Source organism: Trichophyton benhamiae, assembly GCF_000151125.1.
Source record: "Trichophyton benhamiae CBS 112371 chromosome Unknown contig00075.49, whole genome shotgun sequence".
Classification (NCBI taxonomy): domain Eukaryota; kingdom Fungi; phylum Ascomycota; class Eurotiomycetes; order Onygenales; family Arthrodermataceae; genus Trichophyton; species Trichophyton benhamiae.
In genome coordinates, this window is record NW_003315103.1 from 118,260 (window position 1) to 145,812 (window position 27,553).

General features: G+C 49.6%; 9 protein-coding genes across 9 annotated transcripts; 5 read left to right on the forward strand and 4 right to left on the reverse strand.

The window, feature by feature from the left end:
* Positions 1–24: 24 nt before the first annotated feature.
* On the reverse strand, positions 25–1,521 carry ARB_07889 (ankyrin repeat protein; the record flags this gene model as incomplete). The annotated part of the gene is made up of 1 exon (XM_003013731.1): positions 25–1,521. The coding sequence occupies one exon, from the start codon at positions 1,519–1,521 to the stop codon at positions 25–27; it is 1,497 nt and encodes a 498-aa protein (XP_003013777.1).
* Positions 1,522–2,266: 745 nt separating this feature from the next.
* ARB_07890 (uncharacterized protein) lies at positions 2,267–3,877 on the forward strand (the record flags this gene model as incomplete). The annotated part of the gene is made up of 3 exons (XM_003013732.1): positions 2,267–2,703; positions 2,758–2,816; positions 2,871–3,877. The coding sequence occupies 3 exons, from the start codon at positions 2,267–2,269 to the stop codon at positions 3,875–3,877; spliced, it is 1,503 nt and encodes a 500-aa protein (XP_003013778.1).
* An 878-nt stretch (positions 3,878–4,755) lies between these two features.
* ARB_07891 (uncharacterized protein) lies at positions 4,756–6,632 on the forward strand (the record flags this gene model as incomplete). The annotated part of the gene is made up of 3 exons (XM_003013733.1): positions 4,756–5,020; positions 5,102–5,329; positions 5,398–6,632. The coding sequence occupies 3 exons, from the start codon at positions 4,756–4,758 to the stop codon at positions 6,630–6,632; spliced, it is 1,728 nt and encodes a 575-aa protein (XP_003013779.1).
* A 1,642-nt stretch (positions 6,633–8,274) lies between these two features.
* ARB_07892 (cytochrome P450 alkane hydroxylase) lies at positions 8,275–9,995 on the reverse strand (the record flags this gene model as incomplete). The annotated part of the gene is made up of 3 exons (XM_003013734.1): positions 8,275–9,151; positions 9,216–9,780; positions 9,836–9,995. The coding sequence occupies 3 exons, from the start codon at positions 9,993–9,995 to the stop codon at positions 8,275–8,277; spliced, it is 1,602 nt and encodes a 533-aa protein (XP_003013780.1).
* A 1,144-nt stretch (positions 9,996–11,139) lies between these two features.
* On the reverse strand, positions 11,140–12,957 carry ARB_07893 (uncharacterized protein; the record flags this gene model as incomplete). Its single annotated transcript, XM_003013735.1, has 1 exon — positions 11,140–12,957. The coding sequence occupies one exon, from the start codon at positions 12,955–12,957 to the stop codon at positions 11,140–11,142; it is 1,818 nt and encodes a 605-aa protein (XP_003013781.1).
* A 678-nt stretch (positions 12,958–13,635) lies between these two features.
* ARB_07894 (uncharacterized protein) lies at positions 13,636–15,267 on the forward strand (the record flags this gene model as incomplete). The annotated part of the gene is made up of 2 exons (XM_003013736.1): positions 13,636–14,078; positions 14,142–15,267. The coding sequence occupies 2 exons, from the start codon at positions 13,636–13,638 to the stop codon at positions 15,265–15,267; spliced, it is 1,569 nt and encodes a 522-aa protein (XP_003013782.1).
* Positions 15,268–16,498: 1,231 nt separating this feature from the next.
* On the forward strand, positions 16,499–17,937 carry ARB_07895 (protoporphyrinogen oxidase, putative; the record flags this gene model as incomplete). Its single annotated transcript, XM_003013737.1, has 2 exons — positions 16,499–17,140; positions 17,212–17,937. The coding sequence occupies 2 exons, from the start codon at positions 16,499–16,501 to the stop codon at positions 17,935–17,937; spliced, it is 1,368 nt and encodes a 455-aa protein (XP_003013783.1).
* A 512-nt stretch (positions 17,938–18,449) lies between these two features.
* Positions 18,450–19,299, reverse strand: ARB_07896 (uncharacterized protein; the record flags this gene model as incomplete). Its single annotated transcript, XM_003013738.1, has 2 exons — positions 18,450–19,077; positions 19,115–19,299. 2 exons carry the CDS (start codon positions 19,297–19,299, stop codon positions 18,450–18,452), a joined length of 813 nt encoding a protein of 270 aa, XP_003013784.1.
* Positions 19,300–20,806: 1,507 nt separating this feature from the next.
* Positions 20,807–27,025, forward strand: ARB_07897 (uncharacterized protein; the record flags this gene model as incomplete). Its single annotated transcript, XM_003013739.1, has 1 exon — positions 20,807–27,025. The coding sequence occupies one exon, from the start codon at positions 20,807–20,809 to the stop codon at positions 27,023–27,025; it is 6,219 nt and encodes a 2,072-aa protein (XP_003013785.1).
* Positions 27,026–27,553: the final 528 nt, after the last annotated feature.

Here is a 27,553-nt window from a genome sequence, read left to right on the forward strand (position 1 = left end):
TGTAAAAGCAAATGAACATAAAAATTACTTCTTCTGCACTCTCTTCCGGGCCTGGAGTATCATCTCAACCACCTTTTCGTGGCCATTTTCGGCGGCGAGCTGCAGGGGGGACGAACTGACTCCGCCGGGCTTGAACTCGGCATGGGGATCCGCACCGCTCTCCAGTAGGAGACTGACAATAGTCTCTGCGCCGTTTCTGGCAGCCAAATGCAATGGCATCCAGCCATCCTTGTCTGCCGCACAGACATCTATATCCAAGCCGACTAGCATCCTTGCTATCTCCTCGTGCTGGTGAAGCGCAGCCATATGCAAAGCCGTCCGGTTCTGGATCGAAACAACATTTGGATTTGCTCCACGCCCGATCAGGAACTTGACAATACCAACATGGCCCCATCTAGCGGCCAGCAAAAAGGGTGTCCAGCCGCTTGAGTTCATTATCTCGATATTGGCTTTCCCCTTTTCGACGAGCAGCCGGGCAGTGGACTCCTTGTCGTGATACGCAGTCAGGGCGAGGGGAGTCCAGTCATCGTCTGCTTTGGCATTGACGTCTGCGCCGCTCTCGATGAGAAGCAGGGCTATCTCATCATGCCCTTCCCCTGCGGCGGCGTGCAGAGCCGTGTATCCAGACTCGCTTCTTGCATGGATCGGGGTACCAGAGTTGATTAGAAACCGAGCAATCTCGAGATTATTGTACTTTGCCGCAATATGCAGCGCAGTCCGCTTATCGTAGATGACCGATTTGACGCTGAGAGGCTTCTTGGTGGAAAGTACAAAGCGAAGCACAGGGAAATGGTTCCGTCTGGCCGCGACGTGCAGTGCATTCCAGCCCCCGTTATTGACGGCGTGAGCGTCCGCGCCCCAGTTCAGATAGAACTTCATCAGCTCGAGATGACCGCTCCAAGCGGCCAGGAGGTAGGGGGACCAGGGGACCGTCTTGGGGTCTGACGGGTTGATTTCAGCGCCGGCCTTGAGCAGGATGTCCGATATTCCCTGCAGGTTTTTGGACGCTGCGACTCCGAGGGCTGTCATGCCTTCGTCGTTGGCGGCATGTACATCTGCGCCGGCAATCAGTAGGGCGTTGACAGCCTCTACGGCCTTCTCCTGGAGATGGGACACGGCCTTTTGCAGCGGCGTCCAGCCACTCGAGTCTGCACTGCTGACATCCACGCCGGCCTTGATCAATGCCCTCACGACGCTAACATGGTTGTTCTTGACGGCCAGATGCAGGGCCGCCTCGTCGTCTCCCAGCGGTCTGCGGGTCTTGCTCGCGAGCCCTGCTGCCGCCTGGCTGCCCGATGCTGATGCTGTGGTATCAGTGTTGATGGTTTCTACCACCACTGCCCCTGACCCGCTCGAAGCTGTCTCGACCGTCTCGGAGTACGGGGGAGGAGGAGCAAGGTACGCTCCGGAGGCCTGGGGCGGATAGCTGGGCGGACTGTGCTCGTTGGAGTCCTGCTGCGACCCTTGCTGCTGCTGCTGGGGCACCAGGGAGTGTCTGCTCCGGGCGAAGAAGGCCTTCATGGTTCACCGGGCGCTCGAGATGTCAGCTCCTGTGCATGCTGTTGGGACGATGTTGCGGCCGTTTGATCTGATGCCTGTCCGCGATCTTTGGGCAGGCAACGGGCCCGTATAATAATATCACCTGATAGGGGGTACTTTGCTGTGTATGCGTTCTTGTATGCGCCTGGAAGTACCTCCAGCCAGCCAACAGCCTTGATAAGTTGCACTCGGTGGCTGCGGCAGCTTTGTACGCCCCCGAAGCATTGCATGAATATGATCTCCAGCGTCTTCACCCTCGACTGCTGGCCGTCAGTGTCTGTCCTGGCCGGTGTCTCTGCTGCACCGCCAGCTATCAAATCGCCATCTCATGCTATCCCGGCTCGCTCGCCCGTTCACAGCCTCGTTTAACTAGTTAACTCACCAGCTGGCCAACTAGTTAGTTGACCGACTAGCTGCGGCAGCCGGCTAACTATGCAGCCCTGGCCTGTCTGGTCCTCGAGGCCGGCCACGATACACCCGTCTGTCTGCTGTTGGCCCTTCTGCTGCGACTGTGAGAGCAACGGAGTCCCGTCGGCAAAAGCGAGACGATCCTCCTCGACGTCGCAATAGTTAGCCGTGAACAGTTAAAAAAGAACCTCGGCTCTCCGCCCGGCGCTTCGAGCCTCGACCTCCACGACGCCGCAACGCAACAGCCATATAAACATCCAGACTCTCTTTCGCTCTCACCGGGCGACCCGTCGAGACGCACTGAACGATTGCAGCCAGGATGGTCCTCCCGGCAGTCAGAGTCGCCCCCTCGGCGGCCACCAGGGCGTTCAACCTGCTCCGGACCGTGCAGTACACCCATCCGCCGAGCTGTCCATGCCACTCGAACCCGTCCCACCACCACCATCACCGGCAGCAGCAGCCCAGCCAGATCTCTGCGGTGGCTAGACATGTCCGGAACTTCGCCTCGCCCGTCGATGCCTCGCAGCAGAAGGAGTACGCCTTCGAGATGGCCGCCTCCAGCATCCGGTTTGGCCCCGGAGCCACGAAGGAGGTCGGCATGGACTGCAAGAACCTGGGTGCGAAGCGAGTCTGCGTCGTCACGGACAAGAACGTGGCTAAGCTGGATGCTATGAAACAGGCCGTCGAGGGTCTCAGCAGGGAGGGCATCGAGTTCACCGTCTACGATCAAGTCCGGGTTGAGCCCAAGGACTATTCGTGAGCTTCCTCCGTGTCTATATACAACTAGACATATCAACTGACAGTCCACAGGATCAAAGATGCCATTGCCTTCGCCAAACCGTATAATCCGGACGCATTCCTTGCTGTTGGTGAGATATCCGGTTCAAATAAGCGGTAGATATACCGTGGCTAACGTGCACTAGGCGGAGGATCCGTCATCGACACCTGCAAGCTGATGAACCTCTACTGCGTCTACCCGGAGGCTGACTTCCTGGACTTTGTAAATGCCCCGCTGGGCAAGGGCCTGCCTATTGCAAAACCCCTAAAGCCGCTTATCGCCATCCCAACCACTGCGGGAACTGGAGCAGAAACAACGGGGACGGCCATCTTTGACCTGACCGACAAAAAGGCCAAAACCGGAGTAGCACATCGCAATATGAAGCCAACCCTCGGCATCTGCGACCCCCTCAACACTCGAACTATGCCGCCGGCAGTGCACGCTTCCTCCGGCCTCGACGTGCTCTGTCACTCTCTCGAGTCCTGGACGGCAATCCCGTACAACGAGCGAACGCCTCGCCCGACCAACCCTATCAACCGACCAGCTTACCAGGGAGCAAACCCTATCTCTGACATCTTTTCCCTCCAATCACTCCGCAGCACGGTCAAATATCTCCCTCGAGCAGTCAAGGACCCCGAGAACCACGAAGCCCAGAGCCAGATGCTACTCGCCGCAACACTTGCGGGTGTAGGCTTTGGTAACGCCGGTGTCCACCTGTGCCACGGTATGAGTTACCCCGTATCGGGCCAGAACCCCGGATACAAGCACAAGGGGTACGAGGTAGAGCACGACATCATCCCCCATGGCGTTTCTGTTGCTGTCACTGCCCCAGCTGTCTTCCGTTTCACTGCGGCCAGCAACCCAGACCGTCACCTGGCGGCCGCTGAGATCTTTGGCGTCGACATCTCTAACGTCAAGAGAGAGAGTGCTGGAGAGGTCCTGAGTGAAGCTATTGCAGAGTTTTTAATTGGCCTGGGCGATCAGCCTAGGGGTCTCAAGGCGCTGGGATTCGACAACTCGCACCTGGATATGTTGATCGAGGGCACGATTCCGCAGCAGAGAGTACTCAACCTTGCTCCAAACCTTAGCAAGGAACTCGAACAGGAGCGGGAACAACTGCGGAAGCTGTTTGAAGAGTCCATGGAGTACTAGGTCTTCTTCACCCTCCCGCCCCCGCTCAACTCTTTACGTAACTATATAACTAACGCTATGATGTCCTATGATGAATCTTATTATAACTACGCCGTGAATGGTACCCAAAGGGTCCTTTGAGAATTATTATTAATATTGCAGCACTCTGGCCTGCAGCCCACGTAAATTAAATTTCCGTCATGCACGCATGCCTAGCAACCTTGAGAGTGACCAACCTACATACAACTCTTAAGTTGTATATCAATACAGAATCTTCGCAACCATAAAACACAAATATGGGGCTTCCTGCCAGTGACATTGCCTATATTAAAATACATGCGGAGACTATGCATACAACCCCCCTGTAACCTGCCAGGCTTTGCATCAACCTTGGAAACGCAAAATATAGATCTATCTTGCGCAACTACTTAGCTAAGTCCTTACTGCGGCGGAGCCCCTGAGCGGATGCCCATCCCCATACATCCTGGGGACCCTCGAGGAACATCTGTTCCCCTATGACGAATGTTCCGGGAGTGTTTCTTCTTCATCCGCCGAATACACAAGCCCGCTATTGGCCTTGCAGACGACATAGCCGACAGTTAATTGGCTCTAGTGCAGAAAAATGCTCTTCCTCAGCGGGTGGGACGAGAGCCTTGCTTGCCACGAAGGTGGCCTTTGGTGAAGTATGACGGCCGTGAAGGTGGCATCCAGCTCTCCTCTGTCAGAGTCTTTATCCTCATGCAAATACTTCTATATAAAGACGTATTTTTCCTTGTCGAAAGGAGGACCCCCGGCCGTTGTTGATCATGTTCACCGTCTCCTACCCGGCTATCCAACCAGCACCTAAAGCGTTGAAAAGCTGAATATTACGCTATCTACCCAGTTATTCGGTCAATATTATGGCAGCTCCTGTAACCAACGGTCTTCCACCTCGTCCTAAGGTCCTCGTGCCGGAGAAGCTATCTCCAGATGGCCTTGCCCTACTAAGGTCGAGCTTAGACGTCGACGAGCGTCAGGGGTTGACAGCTGATGAGCTCCTGGGGATCATTCCGGAGTACGATGCGCTCCTCGTGCGCTCGGCTACCAAAGTGACAGCATCCGTCCTTCAAGCCGCGTCCAAGCTCAAAGTTGTTGCCAGAGCCGGCGTAGGCGTTGACAATATTGGTGAGTAGCCCATCCTGCCGATCACATAGTTAGTTATTAGTTATGTTAGTTACTCTGGGGCAAAGCTGGTTAGCTAACAAGTTACCCCTGAAGATGTTGATGCCGCAACCAAGCAAGGCATAGTTGTTGTCAACTCGCCCTCAGGCAATAATGTTGCTGCAGCAGAGCATACCATTGCGCTATTGATGTGTATGGCGAGGAACATACCAGATGCATGTTCGAGTCTGAAGAGCAATCAATGGGAGAGGAGTCGGCTGGTTGGTGTGGAAGTTCAGGGCAAAACTTTGGGAATCATTGGACTTGGGAAAGGTAACCAAAGCACCATCGAATACGGGGATAATAATGCAGAAACATGCTAATATGTTCTTCTTAAACAGTCGGCTTGATCGTGGCCCGCCTGGCCAAAGGGCTGGGCATGAACGTCAATGCCGTTGACCCCTATGCCTCGTCAGCAGTCGCTGCGTCTGCTTCCGTCACTTTGATGCCGTCTCTCGCTGAGCTTCTCCCTACTGTTGACTTCTTAACTATCCATACCCCGCTAATTGCCTCTACAAAGGGCATGATTTCAAGCGCCGAATTAGCCCAGATGAAACGAGGCTCGCGCATTTTGAATGTGGCTCGAGGAGGGACCATAGATGAGCCAGCCCTTCTGAATGCCCTTGAAACCGGACACATCGCCGGAGCAGCGTTAGACGTGTTTGCAACAGAACCCCCTACGTCTGGCTCGGCCTCAGCACAACTGATTGCGCATCCTCGGGTAATTCCAACTCCCCACCTGGGAGCCTCTACGGTTGAAGCGCAGGAGAACGTCTCAATAGACGTGTGCGAGCAAGTGCTTCAGATACTGGGTGGCTCTCTACCGCGAAGTGCCGTAAATGCACCCCTTATACTTCCGGAGGAATACAAAAAGCTCCAGCCGTTTGTCCACCTTGTCGAGAAAATTGGAAGTATTTATACTCAGCATTATGGGTCGGCAAAAAGCCCTCTCTCTAACCGGAATACCTTTGATCTTATATACGAAGGCGAGGTTTCAGAGATGAACAATACTAAGCCGCTCTTTGCTGCTCTTATCAAGGGGCTTATGTCCCCTATCAGCAAAGACTTGAACGTGAATATTGTCAATGCTGAGCTGGTTGCTCGAGAACGAGGGATAGTAGTCAATGAGCAGCGTTCAAGGGATAGCCCATCTCACTCTTACTCCTCCCTCATAACTTTGGTTGCACGGGCGGCAAAGGTGAATGGGGATAGTCTAGGATCCAGCCATCTACATGACTATATCATATCTGGGACTTGCTCTGAATCTCAACCCTTGATATCACGCATTGACCGGTTTGCCACATCCTTTGTCCCTGAAGGAACGCTTTTGATATGCCACAACTTTGATTCTCCTGGCAAAATCGGAGTTGTTGGCAGTATATTAGGGAAAAGGGGGGTTAATATTAACTTCATGAGCGTTGCTCCGATCTCCAAGGGGAAAAAACAGCAGAAGGAAATCGATTCCTCAGACGAGGCACTGATGATCCTGGGCGTTGATAGAGCTGTGGATGAATGCGTGGTAAAGGCTCTTGTGAACGAGGGCGGAGTGTTGAGCGCCAGCGTAGTTTCTCTTTGATATTTACTCGCTAAAACAGTAGTTAGAACAAATGGTCACTTACAAAGACAGATAGCCCATATTCATTTGTGTTTATTTAGAGATTTTGGCTATAACTAATCCACGAGTTCGTATAAACCTTGATGCGTTATCCTCATCTAGTACAGTCATCCCAGAAGAATCGTTCCCCCACATCCAAGCTTGAGAGACCAGCTTAGACATTCCTCCTGCTGCGTCCTGGCTGTAGGACTGGTTAATGTCCCGGGCCCTGGTCCAGTCTCTGTTTCATAGTTTCCCTCGATTTGGTCTCTTCCCGGTGCTTCCAGGGGCCCCCGGGAATAGGGCTAACATGATCAACAGCCATCTGGATCGGGGGCGGCGTTGACGGCCTAGGCGTTGATTTATCGTCACGCTTTCCACGCGGCTTTCCGACTTTCACTGCAGTTGGGTTTCCTTGTTCCCGGACAGGTTTGGCCTCGATATAGTCCCTGGTCCTGTTGACTGTCTGTTCAGATCTCGGCCCATTGGGATTCGGTATTTCTGTGCGCCGCCCCTTGGGAGGATGGCTTTTCGACGGCACTCTGTTCACCGTCTTGAGGTAGCCCACTCTCACGTTCGCTTTGGTGTCAGTAAGCTCGGGCGGTAGTGAATCGGCGTTTGATCTGCTAGTGAGAGTGTGTCCGACATTGGGGACGGAAATAATGACGTCTCCTCTGATGTCGTAGGGGATAGGGCTCGCCTGGACGGCACTCTCAAAGGCGAGGAGAGCAAGCAAGGCAACCCTGCCAATAGAGGTGATAACTGTCATATTGGAAGTAAGAAGATATTTGTTGCACAAGTGACTCGAGCGATTGAATAGTGGAAGTCTTTGAACAGAAGCTGGCTTTCACTCTCCTCAGGAGCAATATATATAGACTTCTTTCGAAATGCACGCCCAATGCAGGGTCCCTTATCGAGCCTATATGCTCAATGTATAGGTCGTATAATAAAGAAGAGGCATCAATATGCGTGAATATCTCTAGATTATTGTACCGTGTTACATATGAATGAACATATGATTAAGTCTTTGTTTTCAACCATTGCACGGCAGCAATCAAAGAAGCCAATCCTATTCAGGGTTGGAGATGCTCAGCGACAAATAATGGAACCACATCTCCAAGATAGCTATGCAGTTTCATGTATCTGCAGGCCGGTTCCAGGGGTTTCTCAAAGCTGCTCGGGTATACAGCGATCGAATAACTGTTTGGCAAGGAATTTGGTGCACGTCAACGCCACCAGGCTCCATGAGGGTTATCTTCACTCACATAGTGCGCAGCTATCCTTTTACGGCTATAATTTATTATTGTTGGCTGTGCCGTTTGTGAAGGATTTCGAATTTGAGATGTTTTATTCCATTTTATGGCGCATCTCCACTTAACAGAAGGGTTGCATATAAGTGAGGAAAATAAACGAAATAGAATTTATCCCGTGGGTTCATCTGGGCCGGTATTTTCGTATATACATGTTGTAACTGGTGAGGGGCTGTTTCACCATGTCGACCCAGCCTGATGGAAGAAATGATCACATTGTTAAGTAGAGACAGATAAGAAAAAGAAGGGGGTAAAAAAGAGAGAGAACATATCAGAGCATAGACGTCATTGGAAGGGGAATAATCAAGGGTTCTTTAGACGGATCCTTCGCGACCGAAGACACAATTGAATTCTTCGCCTGGGGAGAGAGTCACGTCGGTTCTGAGGACAGGATCGGTTCCTGGTGGAGGGCATCCGATGCCGGTCACCTCAGAAAAGTGCTGCAAAATACGGGTTATAGTGTATCCCATTTCAATGGTCGCAAATTGCTGGCCCAAGCATATCCTTGGCCCTCCGTTGAAGGGGATAAAATGCCATGGCTTGGGTTGCCAGCCAGAAGTCCATCGTTCTGCGTGGAACTCAAGGGGATCATACCAAGGCTTAGCCTTTTCATCTTGTGGTGATAAGGACGACGGTGGTGGGTCATAGAGGTCACGACGTCGTTGCATGGCCATGGTTGAGTACAGAATTCGGGTATCAGCAGGGACACCAACAGGGGATTTGCCATCAGGACCGCCGCCACGGGGGAGAGTGGTATCGACAACAGCATGGCGGACATTAAACGGTACGACAGGGTATAAACGCATAGTCTCGTTGATAATAGCATTGACATACTTCATGGCTTTTAGATCGGTATAGGTTGGCTTGTTGGTACCACATGTTGCGAAAATCTCTGCTCGCGCTTTCTTAACAGTTTCAGGATGACGAGAGAGCTCAAACATAGCAAAGGCGAGCGTGGCTGCAGTAGTATCACGACCAGCAAGAAGAATAGCAACAAGCTGGTCACGGAGCACAATTGGGTCGCGAGTAAACCTTGCAAGTGCGTGGAGGAAGGTATCTTGCTTTGACAGCTTGCTGTCTAGTTCTTCGGGAGTCAGGGCTAGCACCTGATCAATGAACTGTTGAATGAAATCGTTCATCTTTCGGATGTTAGCTTTGAATTCCTGTTCTGAAAGGAATTTCCGAAGGGGCCTATGATGATATTAATATCCATCCATGATTCCATCCGGAAGTACTAGTAGCGGATTATGCATACCCAGCTCTAAAGAGGATTGACTGCCTATGTAGAACGAATTGGAAAGATTCCGCAAATTCGGTCTTAGGATCATCAAGGCTGTCGACACTCTTTCCAAGAAGGTAATCGGTTGCAGCATCCAAAGTAAATCTAAAAAACAATGGTCCAATATCGACAACCCTTCCACCATTATCGTTCTTAGCAAGTCGAGGAATCAGCTTTTCAATGTGCTTTTCGAAGATCTCAGTATCGACAAATCTCTCCTTTGCAAACATTGGCCGAATCAGGTGCCTGGATCGTGACCAGAGCTCTCCATCAGTCGCAAAAATGCTGTCTCCCAGGAAATCTCTCCATTCTCTGTGGAAGCGCCATCCCTTTCCATAATCACTGAACTGACTGGTCAGAACAGCCTTGATGTTCTCTGGATCAGCAGTGAAGATATTGCGCGCATAAGGACGAACTTTGAGCTCAGCTGTCGAAATATTACCGCCGCATTGTGAAGGCGTGGTTTCAAAAATGGACGTGAAAAATTCGAGATCCTTGTGGTTTTTCGCAGCCTTGAATCCCCTGAAAATAAAGTCGGCGCCTAATTCGGGATTAGCAGATTAGAATATGGCATTTGCCGTAAGACAAAGACGTACTCAGTGGCATGTAAGTTTTAATCCGGGGAGCAAATGCTCCCAGCCTGGAGACTTTGTAATCCGTATACAAGTCATATCCAACATAGAAAACGATCAGAGCAGCAAACAACCACACAATTCCACTGCCGATAGAAATATTTTGCAGGATTCCTTCAATCATGTTGAATATGTTCTTCAGAGTCGGTCCTCTTAGTCCATCATCCAAGCAGGGTTGGCAAATTAATCAGCTGAGGCTGATGGATGAAATGACACTGGAATGAGAGAACAATATCCGGTAACTACTACAATCCAACGTCAAGGAGTAGTTAGTTATTGTCAAAATGACGTCTTCTTCATTAAAGGAGAATATATAAGAGCGGGGGTGGACATCATTAAAGCCCCCCCAGCCCACAGGACGAGACGGCATCCTGCATTGCGCCTAGAACGGCCAAATAACCCTCCGGGGTGCCGCTGAACCGAGGGACAACCCATTTCCCATGGAGAGTGGAAACAGCCGACTCCGTACTCACAGGGGCAACACATCGGGTTCGGCTCTGCACGTTGATGTAAAGTACGAATACGACATAACCCAGTTACCGAGCCTCTCTCTTGAAATCGAAGTCAAAAGGTTTCCAAACATGGAAGCGTTAACTAGTTAGTTAACGAACCTGGGGAACTGATCAACCTATCAATGAACTGACTGACATAAATAGCTCCAGGTCCAGAGATATGCAATTTCGATGCTGCTCGATCGTGTTTCAGAATGCTGGCTTGGCCAGAATTTTCGACAAAGAAACTGAGAGAATAAAAACTGCAAGTGTAAAAGAGCCCAGCACGGAGCTGGGAGTAGTTTATTCGAGTTCTCCGTTCTTTGCAAGACTGGCCCTTATTCTGAGCTGACACTAAAGTGTACGGAGTAAGTACGCATATAAGAAGCCATTGCCTGTGCTGTTGTTGCTCTTGCATGTGAAATGCCGAGCGTTGCTTTAACTAGTTAGTTAGCTAATTATGGAGCGCCCGTACTCGTATTTTGTTTTGTGTGGAGGGCTATGCTTCATGTTTCTTCGTTGCTGTTCCCCTCGGAGACGGGGTAACGGTAAGTACGAATAGTGCGGCAAAAAGATAGGCAGTCTGAGATTGTAGCAAAAAGAAGGAGATTCACTGGCATAAATGGATCCCGAAATTGCTACGGAGTTTTAAAATTCCGCTTAATACGTAGTTGGAAGTGATTTGGCCGTATCCTATGGTGCATTTCAATTTCCATCGCTCTTCTTGGTGTTAGGACGGACTGCCATTTTTTATTATTGTAGATTGATTTCAAGTATTTAGAGCTCGCATCCGCTTTCCCGCATGAGACAATACGTCATTTGGACCATAGCAGCACGGATTCCGGCATCATTCACTACGCGCTCTCTCCACTTTGCCAATCGATATGAGGCGTCCTGGATATTATCTGGCGATCTCGGCCCTGTCCAAAGAACTTCGGCGGCGGCGGCGGCCCGGGGCCAGATCATTTGGTCCATGTTGACTGGATCAACCAGCTCTGACCACATATGCGTTTCACCTCCAACCAGAAGGGACTGTAACTCGACAGGTATATCCTTTAGAGGGTTGTATACATACATGTGTTTCCAGTTTTTCGTCGGTGCACACCAGTCTAGATACGGATTCTGGACTGCCTTGGAACCTGGGCGAGGGTTTAGGAAAGTTCCTACCCCGCAGTCAAGATACCAAGCATCTCCAGTGCCAAATATCGTCTGATACCCTTTTTGGAGGACATGTTTCACTGCTGATGAGTTACGCCATGCCTGCACGATGACCCCTCCAGTTTCACCCGCTGTTTTGTGAGAAGGCAGGTTGAGATCCCAATCAAGGACCAACTCTTCCCATACAATCGGAGTAACTCCAGAACTTCGAAGTGAGCTGTGAACATGTGTGATCATTCTGTCGAGAAAGGGAGTGAGGACTCGTCGGTCATTTGAGCCTAGGTTAATTTCTAAAAGGTAGGTATTGAGGTTGAATTCATCTCCTCCAGTGTGAAAGTATTCTGTTAACGGGGAGACACGTGGGATTAAATCTGCCATCAGCAGATCAAGGAACTGGTATACGGCAGAAGAATTCAGTTTAATTTGACCACTTGGAGGTTCCGCGGCATATTTCTCCCACTGGTCCATATGGTAGGCTGCAACTAAATCGGGGAATGCATGGCCAACGGCAGCAGTATGGCCGGGCAAATCAATCTCAAGGAATACCGAGACCCCGCGTTCTAGTCCATATAGTTGCACCGCCTCCAATTCAGAAGACGACCATACCTGACTCGGATGGTACGAGGCTTTGGCTGCTAGTTCTGGGATTGAAGGAATGTCTAACGGCCAGGATTGTGAGTCGGCAGCGTGGGCATGCAGCCGGTTCAGTTTTACAGATGCCATTGCGTCAATAGTGCGCTTGACGTCTTCGGGTCGAATCACGTTTCTAGATATGTCAAGGTTCAGCCCACGATGTCGCCATTTGGGAGAATCCGATATGGAAATTGGAGCAAAGGGTGTGTATGACTTTGAATGGGAGTGGGAGTAAAACAGCTGCTGGAATGTTTGAAGAGCACGAATAGTGCCAATCGGTGATCTCGAGGAGATCTGCACCTCACCATCTTCCGAGATCCTAATTTCGTACTTTTCATCCCCATTAACGTAGTTGCGAGGAGACCATTCTTGACTCGTTTTTGACGCCTCATTGATTATAACCTCTTCGATAGTCGGATGTTGGCCATCTACCAAGGGTTCAAACTTTTGATGACGCGGATGAAACTTCCAAGGGACAAATTTGCTATTAATAATAGCATGCTTGGTACGTTTTATAGCATCTTCAACAAATTGCTCAACATTGGGGAGCGGTTCTGCAACTGTTTGTTCTGCGCTACCCCAAGGGTTCTGCAGCAGGTTTAGCCAGCCTCCGGGTATCCAGTTAATGCCTGCATAACTAGGCCGCGTATATATAAAAGACCGCTGATTGTTAGTGTAGGTAAACCGGACGGATGGAGACAGCCACAGGGTTTTATTCCCGTGTGAGTATTCACTGGGTTGTGGCCATAGCGCTTCTACACGGCCAAACAGGCCTAGGATTCCAGGAACCCAGATCCACAACATAGTTTAGGAGGAAGAATTAACTGTGGGTTTGAAGATCCAGGAGTGTCTGAACGGGTATGTATATCAGCGCTTCGCGGAGTAATGGAAGGGCGAAATGAATATAAGTGTCACCAACCCTTTAACAATGGTAGACCTTCACTAGTTAGAGCGGCTCAATAGCAGTGCCCATCCAGTACGGAGTATTGTCTCACTGAGCAGATCTCCGCCGGCATCTATAGCAACCAGCTGCCCAAGGAGGGGACCTCGTTGTCCGGTTCGCCTGTTCGTCCGGTTCGTCCGTTCTTCTGTCATTTATTAGTATTGCTTGAACGTTGAAGCGAAGAAAGAAAGTCGAGAAGTCACAAACTGCCTATTTGGGTTCTGTTCCACGTGACTCTCATTACTAATCATTTTTTTGGCATGACTAAGGAAAGTCTTGGCATCAAGTTCTTTTGATTCGAGCAGGAGAAAAACGGCCGTACAAAGCCAGAGAGTGACGTTGAAGAGCAACGGAAGTCTTGTCGGGGTGAAAGAAAAGAGCACTTGGACCGTGACATTCGAGGAAGACGGCTATCTCGGACTGCGGAATACGACTCCTTTTTCAACTTGCGTTGACGGCTTCTCGACACTGCGCGAGATATACGATTGCCACCTGAAAACGCCCTCCATCAAAAAAGCTTTGAAAACAGCTCCGTCGCCATGAGTGTCTCTGTTACGCTGAATACGCCGCTGGCCGATGCTTTGAACGAAGTGGTGCAGCCGAAGCTGGTCGAGCTTGGTTGGAGCACTGGCGGCGGAGACGACTCGGCGCTCGCGGAGTATGTGATACTGATGCTTGTCAACGGGAAGACACAAGACCAGATTTCTGCGGAGCTAGCAAACGACCTGCTCAGCCTGGGACCAGAGGATACGGAGGCCGCGGAGTTTTCAAAATGGTTGTTCGATCAAGTCGAGACGCTGGACAGGCGGCTAAATGGCGGCTCGAAGGAGAGGGCACATCAGGAGCAACTCCCACAAGCGATACCCTCTTTCTCAGAAGAAACGAACGGAAGTAATGGGAATGCGACGCCCACAGATGTGCCCGTACCGCAGCAAGATATGGTTATGGATGATGGAGTCGGCCCTGGAATTGATGCATCTGTGTAAGCCCCAACTAGTACTCGTTGCTGTCTTGAATATGGCTACTAACAAGGAATATCATATAGTCCAACCGGCCCTCGGAATGCGCGGAATCAAAAGCAAAATGGTCGAGGCAGAGGAATACTTGGTCAGCTTAGTCGTGCGATGGACCGGTCCAACGAATCCGTCCTTCACCGAGTTCGAAACCAGCAAGGAACCGAGAGGATAAATTCACATCGAGATAACTCCAGGGGTGGCAGAGGCAGTCGAGGCGGCCACAGGGCCTCAATGGGGAGGCAGATGGGTAGCAATGTGCCGATGGGGATGGGAATGGGAATGAACATGGGGATGGGAATGAATCATAACCAGATGCAGAACATGGGTCAACAAAACATGATGAACATAACCCCACAACAGCAGATGCAGATGATGTCAATGTTTGAAGAGCAGGCACGGATGATGTCTCAGCTCATACCCGGGTTCGTCGCTCCTGCGATCAACCCAGCCTTCCAGAATAGCCCTCCGCAACAGGCACAGGGCCGATCACTATTCGAACGCGCAGAGTTTCAACCCGGCCGACGGAACCAGCAGACTCCTCAGACTACAGCTGCCGATGTCGAGATGGACGGTTCTGAAAGTAAGCCGGCCGAAGAACAGCCAGCACGGGAAGTCCCTGGTCCAGACACAGTCTGCCGATTCAATCTTAGGTGCACGAACAAGGACTGTCCGTACGCTCATCAATCCCCGGCGGCGCCTGAAGGAGCCAGCGTGGATGTGAGCGACAATTGCCCATACGGAGCCGCGTGTAAGAACCGGAAATGCGTTGCCCGTCACCCGTCACCTGCCCAAAAGGCCGTCCACCAGGCAGAGGAGATTTGTCGATACTTTCCTCACTGCACAAACCCTAAATGCACCTTTAAACACCCGAATATGCCACTTTGCAGGAACGGGGCGGACTGCTCGACCGAGGACTGCAAGTTCACGCATCTCCAAACACCTTGCAGATTCAACCCTTGCCTGAACCGAACCTGCCCGTACAAGCATGTTGAAGGCCAGCGCGGAGCTTTCACCGACAAGGTCTGGCGTGCTGACGGTGCAAAGCCAGAGACGCCCCATGTTAGCGAGAGAAAATTCATCAGTGACGAAGCTGGCGAAGAGGAGCTGATCAAGCCCGGCTCAACTCCCTCGAATGATGCCGGAATCATCACCTAATCGGTCGCTGCAACCGCCTTCCCCTCTCCCTTTATGACTTGATCTTTCTCAGTTTCCTCCGAATGTCTACCAATTTGAATCGCTAAACGTTGTTTTCTCAAATACATCCCCGGAAGCCTTAGTGCCAGGCGCGGCCCCTATATCTTTCAGCTTCCTTTCCTCTGCCAAAAAGAATTCCTTTACTTTCTCTTTCTTACGATCTTCCGAGCATGAGCGGCGTTGGATCAGGGTGACTTTTTTACTATATCTGCCTCGACTTCCTTTCGGCTGGCGCACCACCCACTGTTGAACATCTAGATTATGTATATGGCGTTGTATCCGGGTCTTCCACCTCTTTCTTGCTGTACTCTTGGTAGTAGCATGTAATATAACCACCGTCTTTCCTGGGCTCAAATACTTTTCCCGCTTGCCCTTTCTCTGCTTTCTAATAACCAAATGCTTGTTGGCTCTGCAGATTTAGCCCGCCAGCTCACAGAGTAGACAGTTCAAATTAGTTGAATTAACAAAATTAAATAGCTGGTTAGTTAACCAATTAACCAATCAACCAATTATATATTATTAGCTAACTAGCTAGCTAACGGCCACCCGCTCTTTGTCACGCACGCATAACTAAAATCGAGAGCTTCACCTCGACCACCCTCACGCGAGGAACGAAGGACAGCCTCAACGACGGTGACGGCGACCGGACAAGCAGCAGCATGGGATTGGACTTACAATTGGACCTAGGAAATCGACGAAATAACGAAACTGACGGACGATGGCCTTGCGGCGCGGGCCTGGCCCGGTCAGTGCGAGCTGCCTGCGTCTGCCACTAACGAACGTCCCATGCTGGCAATGCGCAAGAAAAGGAGCCTTGCTTCTGCCACAATGGCAGAGGCAGCTACGGCTTCAGTCAACCAGCACGTCCAGGCGACCAGATAAACGGGTTGCGGTGATCGGTGGTGGGATCACAGGGCTGACGACGGCCTTCCACCTGGCCAGCCAGCGTTCGACGAAGGTCGTTCTGTACGAGAAGTCCAATACATTGGGGGGATGGATGCAGTCGGACACGGTGGACATAGATTCCGGCAAGGTCGTCTTGGACTATGGCCCGCGGACACTGATGGGTGGGCTTCCTGATGCGATGGCTACAGTTGAATTGGTGTGTGTTGCTTTCTTTGTACGCCCATGTGAGAAGTGATCACTGATACAATCTGCGTAGTTAATCAAACTGAATATGCTCGACTCGACGATGAGGATAGGGACCAAAAGCGCTGCTTTAAGTAACCGATATATCTACTACCCAGATCACCTCGTTCGGCTCCCCGGGCCCGGCGGCGGCGTATCCTTCTTTGATACCCTACGGGACATGCTGCAGGAGCCAGCATACGAGGGCTTGCTAAGAAGCTTGTTAGGCGAGCCATTTAAGGATTGTCGGGACCCAAAGGTCCGCGATGAATCAGTAGCAAGCTTTCTTCTCAGGAGATTTGGCCCAGCCCTTGTTGACAATCTTACTTCCGCGTTTCTCCATGGAGTCTATGCCGGTGATATCGACAAACTCAGCATGAAAGCTACTATGCGCCAGTTATGGGATGATGAGTTTGGACCTGGCATTATTATAAACTTAATGAACAAGAGCCTATCTCGAAAGCCTGTTTACTATAAACACAACAGGATACAGGTACTGAGAGCCATAAGACGTGAATACTCTTCAGAATTCAACATCCGAGTGGGTCTAATGTTCGCTCCAGGCTATATCTTGTACCTGGAGGGTGGAATGCGTTCCCTTGTATCAGCTCTGTCCCGGGAGCTGACAAGGCTTCCTAACGTTGAGATTGTGCGAAATGCCGCCGTAACTCATATTCAGTATGACAAAGCCAAAGCGTCTATGATAGTAAGTTCGTTGCCTTATATATATATATATATACACTTTTATATGTGTCTAGGGCTGTATAACTGATTCAGATTAAGCTCTCTTCGGCTATAAACAAGCCACCAGCGAGATATGACTATGTTATTTCGACAACTCCATCCACGGTACTGGCAGACCAGCTACGTGGGCCGGGGGGGCGAACTCCGCCCACTGCTACTTCGAGGATGTTAGCAGCAAATGACTATGCCGTGAGCGTCATGGTGGTTAATCTCTTCTACAAGAACCCTGATCTCATTCCGACACAAGCGTTTGGGTACTTGATACCTCGCTCTGTGCCTTTTGAACAGAATCCAGAACGAGCATTGGGGGTGATGTTCGCCAGCCATGCAGTTCGTGGCCAGGACAGCGCGGTTGGAACAAAGTTGGCGGTGATGATAGGTGGCCACTGGTGGGATGGATGGAACAAGTCTGATCTGCCAGACGAGCAGGCAGGCATCGCCATGGCAAAATCAGTACTCGCTCGCCATTTGGGGATTGTTGATGAGCCGGTCGTCGCAAAAGCTCGACTGCAGTACAAGGCAATACCGCAATACACTGTTGGACATTGCGATCGGATGGAAGATTTACATGAGGATTTATGCCGGGATTATGACTCTCGTCTCAAGGTTGCTGGCGCTTGGTACACGGGTGTGGGAGTGAATGACGGGATCACTGCTGGTCGAGCAATAGCCACCGCTCTCCATGCTGGAAATACTAAGGAGACCGGGCTGGAGGACTACGTGAATCCCACACAGCCAGTGCTTGCTGCCGTCCTATAGGCAATTAGCCTCTCCTCTCCTGGGTTCTAGGCATTTTTGATTTTTTATTTGTACTATAATCTATACCAAGGGATAGATATACAGAATATTAGAAAGGAACTAGAATACAGCCAATGTGAATTGGTTTGCCTGTAATACATCTTTTCCTTGACATGTGTCTCATATGTTCTCCTTTGCCTCCTTTGAAAAGCTGCAAAGCGTATTTACCACTGACTTGTCCTGAACAGAGCGACTTCGTTCGCCCCAGTCTATCTCTCTGACCCACATCGTCCTCCTAACATCTCTCCATCCGGAACAGACTTCGGGAGAACTCCTGCCTCTCAAGCCTGGTAGAGGCTCGGGTTTATGCATCCATTGAGTTCCTTGATGGAAAGTAATCAAATGTTGACTGGTAGTAGGCGAGATAGTAATAATGTAAGAGTGAAAATATATTCATCCCATCATAAAAAAGTCATGCCATATTCGAGTAGAGCTGATCCAAGCTGCGGCAGCAACTTTTGTCCCTCAGTCATTCATTTCGATTCTGTTGAGTCGGCCTTCTTCTCGCCATCAGTTTCAAACCCAAGGGACTCCAGCTGTCGAACTAGCTCGTTGATTCTGATAATCTTCTCTAGCTGCTCGGGCAGAAGACTCTCGCCTTTGTCTTTCTTGTCTCGCAGTTCACGAGCTTGCTTGAGCTTCTTCTTCAAGTTTCTGGCCTTCTTTTCTCGTTCAATCGCAGGGTCAGCTGCAGGCTCTTCCTTTTGCCTCACCTCGCCAGCAGCGTCTTTACCGGCCGTAGACCTCCAGCTATCCTTGTCAAGGGCCGTCGTCTCTTTTCCTGTTTTCGGGGATATACCCTCGCTGCTCGCTTTAGTCTTTGGTTTGGTGTCTTTTTTCTTTGTATTCTTCGCCGATGAAGCAGTGTTCTCGCTAACTGCTAGTTCTGCTCCGGGTATGCCTGCCTTGCCACGGTTCTTCCACGAAGCAGCAGCACGGTTCCGATACAGTTCCACATCCTCCGGCGGGCTGTAACCCGGCCTAATTCGTATTTCACGCCGCTGGGAGCCATCGGCACGAACTGAGGCTGGTATATGACGCTCTCCAGTGAGGGCGTTGGTGGTTATGCCTGATATCTTTGTCTCGTTGGCTGCCATATCGCTTCGTAGCTTTCTCGTTCACTTTCTTTGCGTAGCACCTCCAGTCGTCTAGTAGGCTGTCGAGCGTCTCTCGGGGTTTCTTTGCAAGGCTCTTCTCTTCCTTTTCTTCGAGCTTTCTGTTTTCTCTTTGCCTTGTGTTTTCTGCTTTTTTTTTTTTTTTTTTTTTTTGAAGTGAAGTTGAAGATCGATAAAAAGTTGCCGCTGACCAATCAGCGTTCGTCATTTACCAAGTCCAAAACTTCAACTTCGACTTCACGAACGAAACGAAACGAACAACTTCAGCTTTCTCTTCATCTTCGGACAAACATCTTGCTAGATACATTGAGCAGTCACCTGGAGGAACGCCGTGATCTCTTTTGTCTTCCGCGGGTTTAATATCGGCGTCATTTCACAATGGCTGGCGTAAGTGTTACCTCAAGGGATATGCCAAAATGACGACTTCATGCTGACACGACTGGTTAATTCGCTAGATCGCAACCTCTATTTACAAGTAAGGGCTTACTATCAGCCTGGGAAACCTGGTCAACCTGAATTGGGGCTATTCAGCTAACAGTTTTGCGCTTGCAGCACCTTCATCAGGCGAAATGGCATGATGTTGAGCACTATCTTCGTCGGCGCATTCGGCTTCGAAATGTACGTTCTTCTGTTGCTGAGTAGGATGCAGATATGCCCTGATATTTGATCTTTTCTGTTTCCCGCCTAATCTGACTCTCTTCATAGGGCCTTCGACACCGTCTCCACCAAGGTCTGGGATTGCATAAACAGCGGCGTACGACTCCCCTCCTGTCTCTGAATATACCAATCTTCATTCCATGGCAATCAGCTAATTTTCCTCTTCAGCGACAATGGAAGGACATCAAGCACCGATATATTAACAATGAAGAAGAGTGAACGCAGTCGACGCGTGGTGACCGCTATAGACGAAACTACCGGTCGATGCAATTGTACAGATAATTGTTTAAGGAATAGGAATAGAGAACAAAGATGTTTCAATACCATTTATCATAAAGTGGTTCAAGCTTACAGAATCAGTCGGGATATTCAGCATTCAAGACATGCAAGCTTTCATTGCCGCCTATCCCATGGACGGTAATCATATCTCACTTCCGCCTAAGGCTCAGACGAACTGAACTCATATACAACGTGATTCTACACACTGTCTGGTCGGGCATCCTAGCCAGCCGTAAATTCAGCTGTTGAGGTTCCAATCACTGCTGTCTTCTGGCCGCTACCAGGAACCTCTGTGTACATGTGAAATTCCCGAGACGTAGGTGACCTTTCTATCTCGCTAAAAGGTAACCAGAGGGTATGTTGCAAGGAAATAGAGCCGTAAGAGGAATAATCGAATGCCCAAATGCTGCCTGTCACCGCCTCTGCCAGCATCGCCATCTTAGTCAGACAAGCTTCTGGCTAGCAACAAACACCAGAAACTCCGCCGATAAGACGCCTACTGTCTCTCCCCGCGCAGAGAAAGGAACAGAAGACAAGAGAAAGACATACAGGCCGGAGAAATAGTAACGTCAGATCGTTTACCGTCTGCTTTGTAACGGTAAGCCTTCCCCCCGCCGGCGGAATACTGATCTCACTCTTACTTGCCTTCCCCCTCAGATATACAAACAACTCGCCACCAACGAACTTATCAACCCCCAAAAACTGCGCCGGCGAGCTTCTTGTTACACTCTCATCGGCTCATATGCACATATGTGTAAGCTAGGCGCACGGCAGAGATAATGCCTCGATCCCTTGCGGATGTTGAAAAGTCGCTCGGCCAGGCGCTCGTGGGATTCCCTGCGCGGTACGGCAATAGATACGATGATAAGGCGAGAAGAGAGCTTATAGAGCTCCTCTTCCGCTGTCTTACCGGCTATAACGACGACTTTCTACGGTTATTGTTCCCGGAGGGACCTGGAAATGGTTGCTGGAACCTGTCAAAGGCCCAGGGCCTGGAGGCTGGAGCGGAATATTCTGAGGCAGCTCGCGGCAAACGCTGCGGGCATACGTTCAAGTCTGGCGACGCAGCATACCACTGCATTACATGCTCGGTAGACGAGACATGCTGTCTGTGCAACCGATGCTTCAATGCCTCTGACCACTCGGGACACAAATTTGCCTTCTTCGTTTCGAGCGGACACTCTGGATGCTGTGACTGTGGGGACGAAGAAGCCTTCCGTATACCGGTCAACTGTGCTATACATACTGCGTTTGAAACCGATGACAAGGATAAGTATAAAAAAAAGAAAAAGGATGAGAACCTCGTGCCTGAGATGCTGGTTGCCTACATTAGAATGACCATGGCACGAGTGCTTGACTACTTTTGTGATGTCATCTCTTGCTCCCCGGAACAGTTACGGCTACCGAAGTCTGAGGCAGGAATCAGGCAGGACGAGATTGTTTCTAGGCTATCTGGAGACTGGTATCATGCTAGTGACCCTGAGGAAAGTGAGCCGGAATTCGCTTTGGTGCTTTGGAATGACGAGAAACATACAATAAACGAGGTTACCAACCAAGTGGCCAGGGCCTGTCGAGAAAGAGAGAGATTCGGACTTCAGAAGGCGAATGAATCTGATGAGATTGGCCGGAGTGTAGTCAAATACTCGAAGGACCTCCCGCGACTACTTGATGTCTCTAGGATCATAGAGCAAATCCGGGTCACAGTTACAGTCCGTTCTGCCAGAGACACTTTCCGAGAGCAGATGTGTGCCACCATTATCGATTGGCTTTCTGATATCTCTGGTTGCCGCGTAGGCGAGGATGGCTCGTTACTACGGCTCATGATATGTGAGCAGCTGCTTCAGCCGTGGCATCCTGGAAGTGCTGCGTCAAATGCGGGAATTGGCAGCAAGGGAATTGACGATCAGAGTATAGACGACGGTCGTATCTACCGTGCTGTCCATATTGATCAGACTGAAATACTTGCAGCAGAAACAGTTGACTTGACTGACGCAGAAATGGAGGATACAGAAGATGGCGCCACACGGGCCGCCGACGACGACGACGACGAGGACATGGATGACGCAGAGGTGGATCAAGTTCAGCTAGATGTGCACGTCCAGCATGTCCTTGATGATGATCCAGAAAACCCTGATGAAGATGATCTCGACATGGAGACACAGGTAGACAATGAAGCTGCGGAATTTGGACTACCGCCGCAACCGCCTCCCCCGCCTCCCCCACCAGCGCAGCCTCCTCCAGGAGATGGTGGTGATCCTCTGGTAATCCTGCCAGTAACTGATGACCCGCAGTTCTCCAGAAAGCCAGTCTCTATACCAAAGACACCTGGAGTCAAGCAAAAAACCAACACCGCATCGTTACCCCATTGGGAAGAGAAACCTCGTCTATTCCATGAGAGGAGAAGTTTGCCCCATGAAGACCTACAGCAAAGGACACGGTTGGATTGGCTCATATTATATGACTTGCGGCTATGGAAGAAGACTCGTACTGACGTTCGGGAGTTGTATCTGGCAACAGTTGTCAATGTCCCAGAGTTCAAGAGGGTTCTAGGTCTTCGGTTCTCTGCTTTATACACTGCCCTGGCGCAGTTATATCTCATTGCAGACAGAGAACCAGATCATTCAATTATCAAGCTCTCTCTACAGCTATTTACGACCCCGTCCATCACAAAGGAAGTTGTTGAGCGTGGAAATTTCCTCACCAGCATAATGGCTATTCTGTATACTTTCCTGACCACAAGACAAGTTGGTGAACCTCACGATGTCAGTCCTACGGCTACCTTAGCAATGGACTCTGGATCGATCACAAATAGGAGGTTATATCATTTCTTCCTGGACTTACGCTACATCCTTGCCTCTGAGCACATCCAAAAATACCTAAGGACGGAAAAGCAGTACATTTTGCAGTTTATGGATCTAGTTAAGCTTACGCAGGGTATTTGTCCCAATGTTCGGGCAGTTGGTGAACATTTAGAGTATGAAACCGATGCATGGATAGGAGCTTCCATTCTCATGAGAGAGGTGACAAGATTATGCCGAATATTCTGTGAAGCATTCCGTCCAAATAACCTTGTTGAAGGAGACAACCACCTTGCGGATGCAATTATCCAGTCTTCCCTAGCAACAATGGTTAACTCGATGGGTCTGGAGAGAAAACGGTTTGCCCAGGCCGAGATTAAGGAACCGGTGAGGTTCAAAACAGTGCCATATCTTGAGTTTGAGATTGATGCATTTAATCAATGTGGGCGCCATACGGTAGTTGACTTTGTTGTGGAGCGAGGAGCTCTAAGTTTCCATCATGCGCTTCATTATATCCTTTCCTGGCTGCTGGAGTGCGCCAGAAACAAGCCGAAAGAATGGGTGCGAGAACTCTTAGACCGAGCGGTCTTACTGATGAAAGAGAAGTACCCGGTCACTCCATCAAATGCACTTGAGGCAGAAGATGTCATTTTGGCCATGTTTGATTTCCCTATAAGAGTATGTGCCTGGCTTGCCCAGATGAAGGCTGGAATGTGGGTTAGAAACGGTATGAGTCTCAGGCATCAAATGGGGCAGTACCGCGCAGTAATATCAAGAGATGTTGCGTACTGTCGAGACATCTTCTTGATCCAGGCCGCCATGGCAATCTGCGATCCAAGCCGTGTGCTTGCAACTCTATGCGAGAGATACGGGATACTGGAATGGATGAAAGGAGGATGTGTGGATCGACCTGGCTATGACGAAGGCCAGCATGTGGATGTTGCTGATGAATTTATGCATTTGCTGATAATACTGATATCTGAACGGACGTCGTTTTCAACCGGAGAAGACGACTCTGCGATTCAGCACCATGTCATCAGAAGAGACATTGCACATACTCTCTGCTTCAAGCCGCTCGCTTTCACTGACCTTAGCGCAAGGATAAGAGATGAGGTTGTTGAATCTAGAGATTTCCACCAGATACTTGAAGAAGTCGCCACATTCCGCCCACCTGATGGACTCAATGACACTGGGACTTTTGAACTAAAGCCGCAGTACATTGGCTTGGTAGATCCGTATTCCACTCAATACAGCAGAAACCAGCGGGATGAGGCTGAGAATATCCTCAGACAGTGGAAGGCAAAATCAACTGGAAAGAGTGTTCAAGAATCCATTTTTGAACCTAAACTCGAGCCAGTCCCTCCTGGTTTATTTACTGAATACACGAAGTTTACACGAACCCCTCTGTTTGCTCAGGTCATTCATCAGTTCTTAGAGTACTGCCTCATGTTCAAAATAAGTACGCCAACCATTCAGTTGACGCGGATCGAACCCTTTCTCCAGACGGTTCTCCATCTGACCCTTCTTGCTGTCTTGGAAGACCCAGAAGCAGATGAGGAGAACCCCGAAGCGAACAAACAAACCTTCACATACCATGCACTCACCAAAACCAAGTCAACACAAGTCGGAGACCTGACCATCATTGGGCTCTTTCAAAAGTTATCAGAGGTATCGACCTTTGAGTCTTGCGCACCCAAAATCAGGCATATATTGAAGGGTCTATGGAAGAATAATCCAAAGTTGTACTCTTCAACGTCAAATGACATTGTCTTCCCGTATGGCAACATATACCCATCGTCTTCCACCCCAGTGTCGGACAATGAAGCAGAACAAAAGAAGAAAAAGGCTCTCGAACGGCAGGCGAAGATTATGGCCCAGTTCCAGCAACAACAGCAAACCTTCTTGAATAGCCAGGAAAATTTCGACTGGGGCGAAGATGAGCTTGACGAGGCTGAAGACTCGCCACGATTCTCAGAAGAGAAAATCCGCAAGTATCCTTCTGGAAATTGTATATTATGCCAGGAAGATACCAATGAGTCGAAGCTCTACGGAACATTTGCCCTTATCACTGAGAGTTCCATATTCCGTGAGACAGACTTGAAGGACCAGGATTTCGTCAAGGAAGTCATCAATACCCCATCATCACTCGATAGGTCCGCTGAGTCTATCCGCCCGTTTGGAGTCGCAAGCGACAATTTTGAGCGCGTTCGACAGCTAGATTCAAAGGGAGAACTCATAATATCGACAAAACAAGGCTTGGGGAAGGGTTTCCCTGCCGAACTACATAAACAAGGCCCCGTTTCGACAGGATGCGGTCACATCATGCATTATAAATGCTTTGAGACTTACTACGCGGCCACCAGACGACGGCACAACCAGCAAGTAGCTCGAAACCATCCAGAAACCCTCAGTCTCAACGAATTTGTCTGTCCACTTTGCAAGGCACTAGGAAATGCCTTTCTCCCCATTATTTGGAGAGGACAGGAAATGGCATATCCAGGTGTAACAATTCGTGGATCCGACTTCACGGAGTTTATGTACAAGAATGTAGATGCAATGCTCCGAATGTTTAGCAGATATGCTATACCAAAGGAGGGTGAAATGAGCTTTGTTCCAGGATACGAACGGTATTTTTCCGGGTATCTTACACTGACCTTGACGCCCTCTCTCTCTCGCCATGCGGATACCCTTCTCTTATCCAGATTAAGCGCATCGCGAGGTTTTATACCTCATAAAAATACTGGCCATGGAATGGGTGATTTTGGAGATCATTCGGATAGTTGGGTATCCCCCGGTGACGATAGGCCAGTTCAGACTCCACCAGACGATCCTGCAAGTCGTATGTCCCGAAGCGCGGTAATTGCAGAATTGCTACGTCCACCAAGAGCGGATGAGGAAGACGGGCTTGCCGATTCTAGTCCGTTTTCTGAACTTACTGCTGTCTATTCGAGACTCCGGGAAACGATCAGACTGAATCGTATACCTTCGCGCTATGAATATCCACCTAGCAGTCTCCTATCCTCAGATCTAGTATACCTTGACTCCCTGTTCAAAACATTTGCTTATTCAATAACCTCTATTGAAATCGCTCAACGTGGTGTGGAAACAAAGCCTGGCGAAACTTTGGTAGATGGAATATCGGAGACTTCGTTAACACATCTACGGATCCTTTGTGACACTGCCTTATCGTACACCTCGCTAGGCCACTTGAACTTCCGTTCCCCTACGAAATTAATATGTGAGCTCCGTGACATGCATCGACGGAAGGTCCTTCAACTATTCTTCGGCTCCCCTCAACTCTCGAACACAGGAATATCAAATCTTGCCCGTGATTCTATGGATGTCGACCCGCTTCTTTCAACCGATACATTTGTCTTCTTAGCAGAAATCTCTCTCTGCATGATTCCTGCCTTAGACATGGACATTATGAACTATGTTGAGCTTTGCTACACTGCCGAAATTGTCAAGGTGGTGCTAACCTACCTCCTTACGCCTCAGGGATTGAAGGCAAATATGGACCAGGCTGCTGAAGATCACACCACCCCAGCTGAATACTCAGTGGTGAAAGACTTCATCATGTGGGTAATATCTGCCTACCGATCCTGTGCGTCCTTTGTAGCAGACCCAGCCTTGCAGGTCCTCCTAGATGGCATTGATAGGAATTATATACCTAAATACCGTCTCAGAGGCTGCCTCGAGGTAGTCCCGAAGTACATTCTTCCTTTCTTGCGAAAAACAGTGATATTACTTAATGTTAGGCACGGTGTTGACTTCTCAGCAGCCTGGGGCACAGATCACTCAGATCTGTCAGAGGTTGACCGTCTCTGTGAACTTTTACAGTTGCCAAAGATACCCATAATATTTGATAGGTTATCCTCTGCTGAGGACGGGAACCCACTATCTGCCGTCGTATGTGGGTGGATGGAACATTTTTGTATTTCGAAACATGAAGCCAAAGCCGCCGGTACACCACCACCACGCCTTTCGCTTATGCATCCAGCAATCTTTGAGCTTGTTGGGCTTCCTTATTACTTCGATTCCTTACTCGAAGAAGCTACCCAACGAACTTGTAAGACCACTGGGAAAGAGTTAACCGATGCTACCATATGCCTTTACTGTGGTGAAATCTTCTGCGCTCAAGCTAGCTGTTGCATGGTAAATACACGGTTGGGCGGCTGCAACCGTCATCTTGCAAAGTAAGTATAGTAATTCCTCTTTCTTTATCCTTTGTTTATGTGTTGTATTTGAATGGGGCTTAACATTTTTCCAGATGTGGGAGAAATTCTGGTATATTTATCAACATCCGAAAGTGCGCAGTGGTACTCTTGCATAACGGAAACGGATGCTGGAGGTTTGCTCCTTATCTAGACGTCCATGGGGAAGTTGACCCTGGTTTCAGACACCGCAGACGGCTTATGCTCAATCAGAAGCGATACGATCGCCTACTACGAGATATGTGGTTATCTCACAGTGTCCCCTCAGCTGTGAGTAGGAAATTGGAGTCCGAGGTCAACAATGGAGGTTGGGAGACTCTATGAATTGTTAGGGTACTCCAGGCCTTGTCAATGATTAAAATATCATTTTTCTACAAGTTACAAGCAAGTCTATATTTCATTCGTATGCATATTCGGTCTATTTATTGCGTTTTATACATTTGATAAAGCCTTCCGAGAGGCGTATGTTCTTCCACTAAATGATAGAAGAGTATCAATAACCAAAGATCCTAAT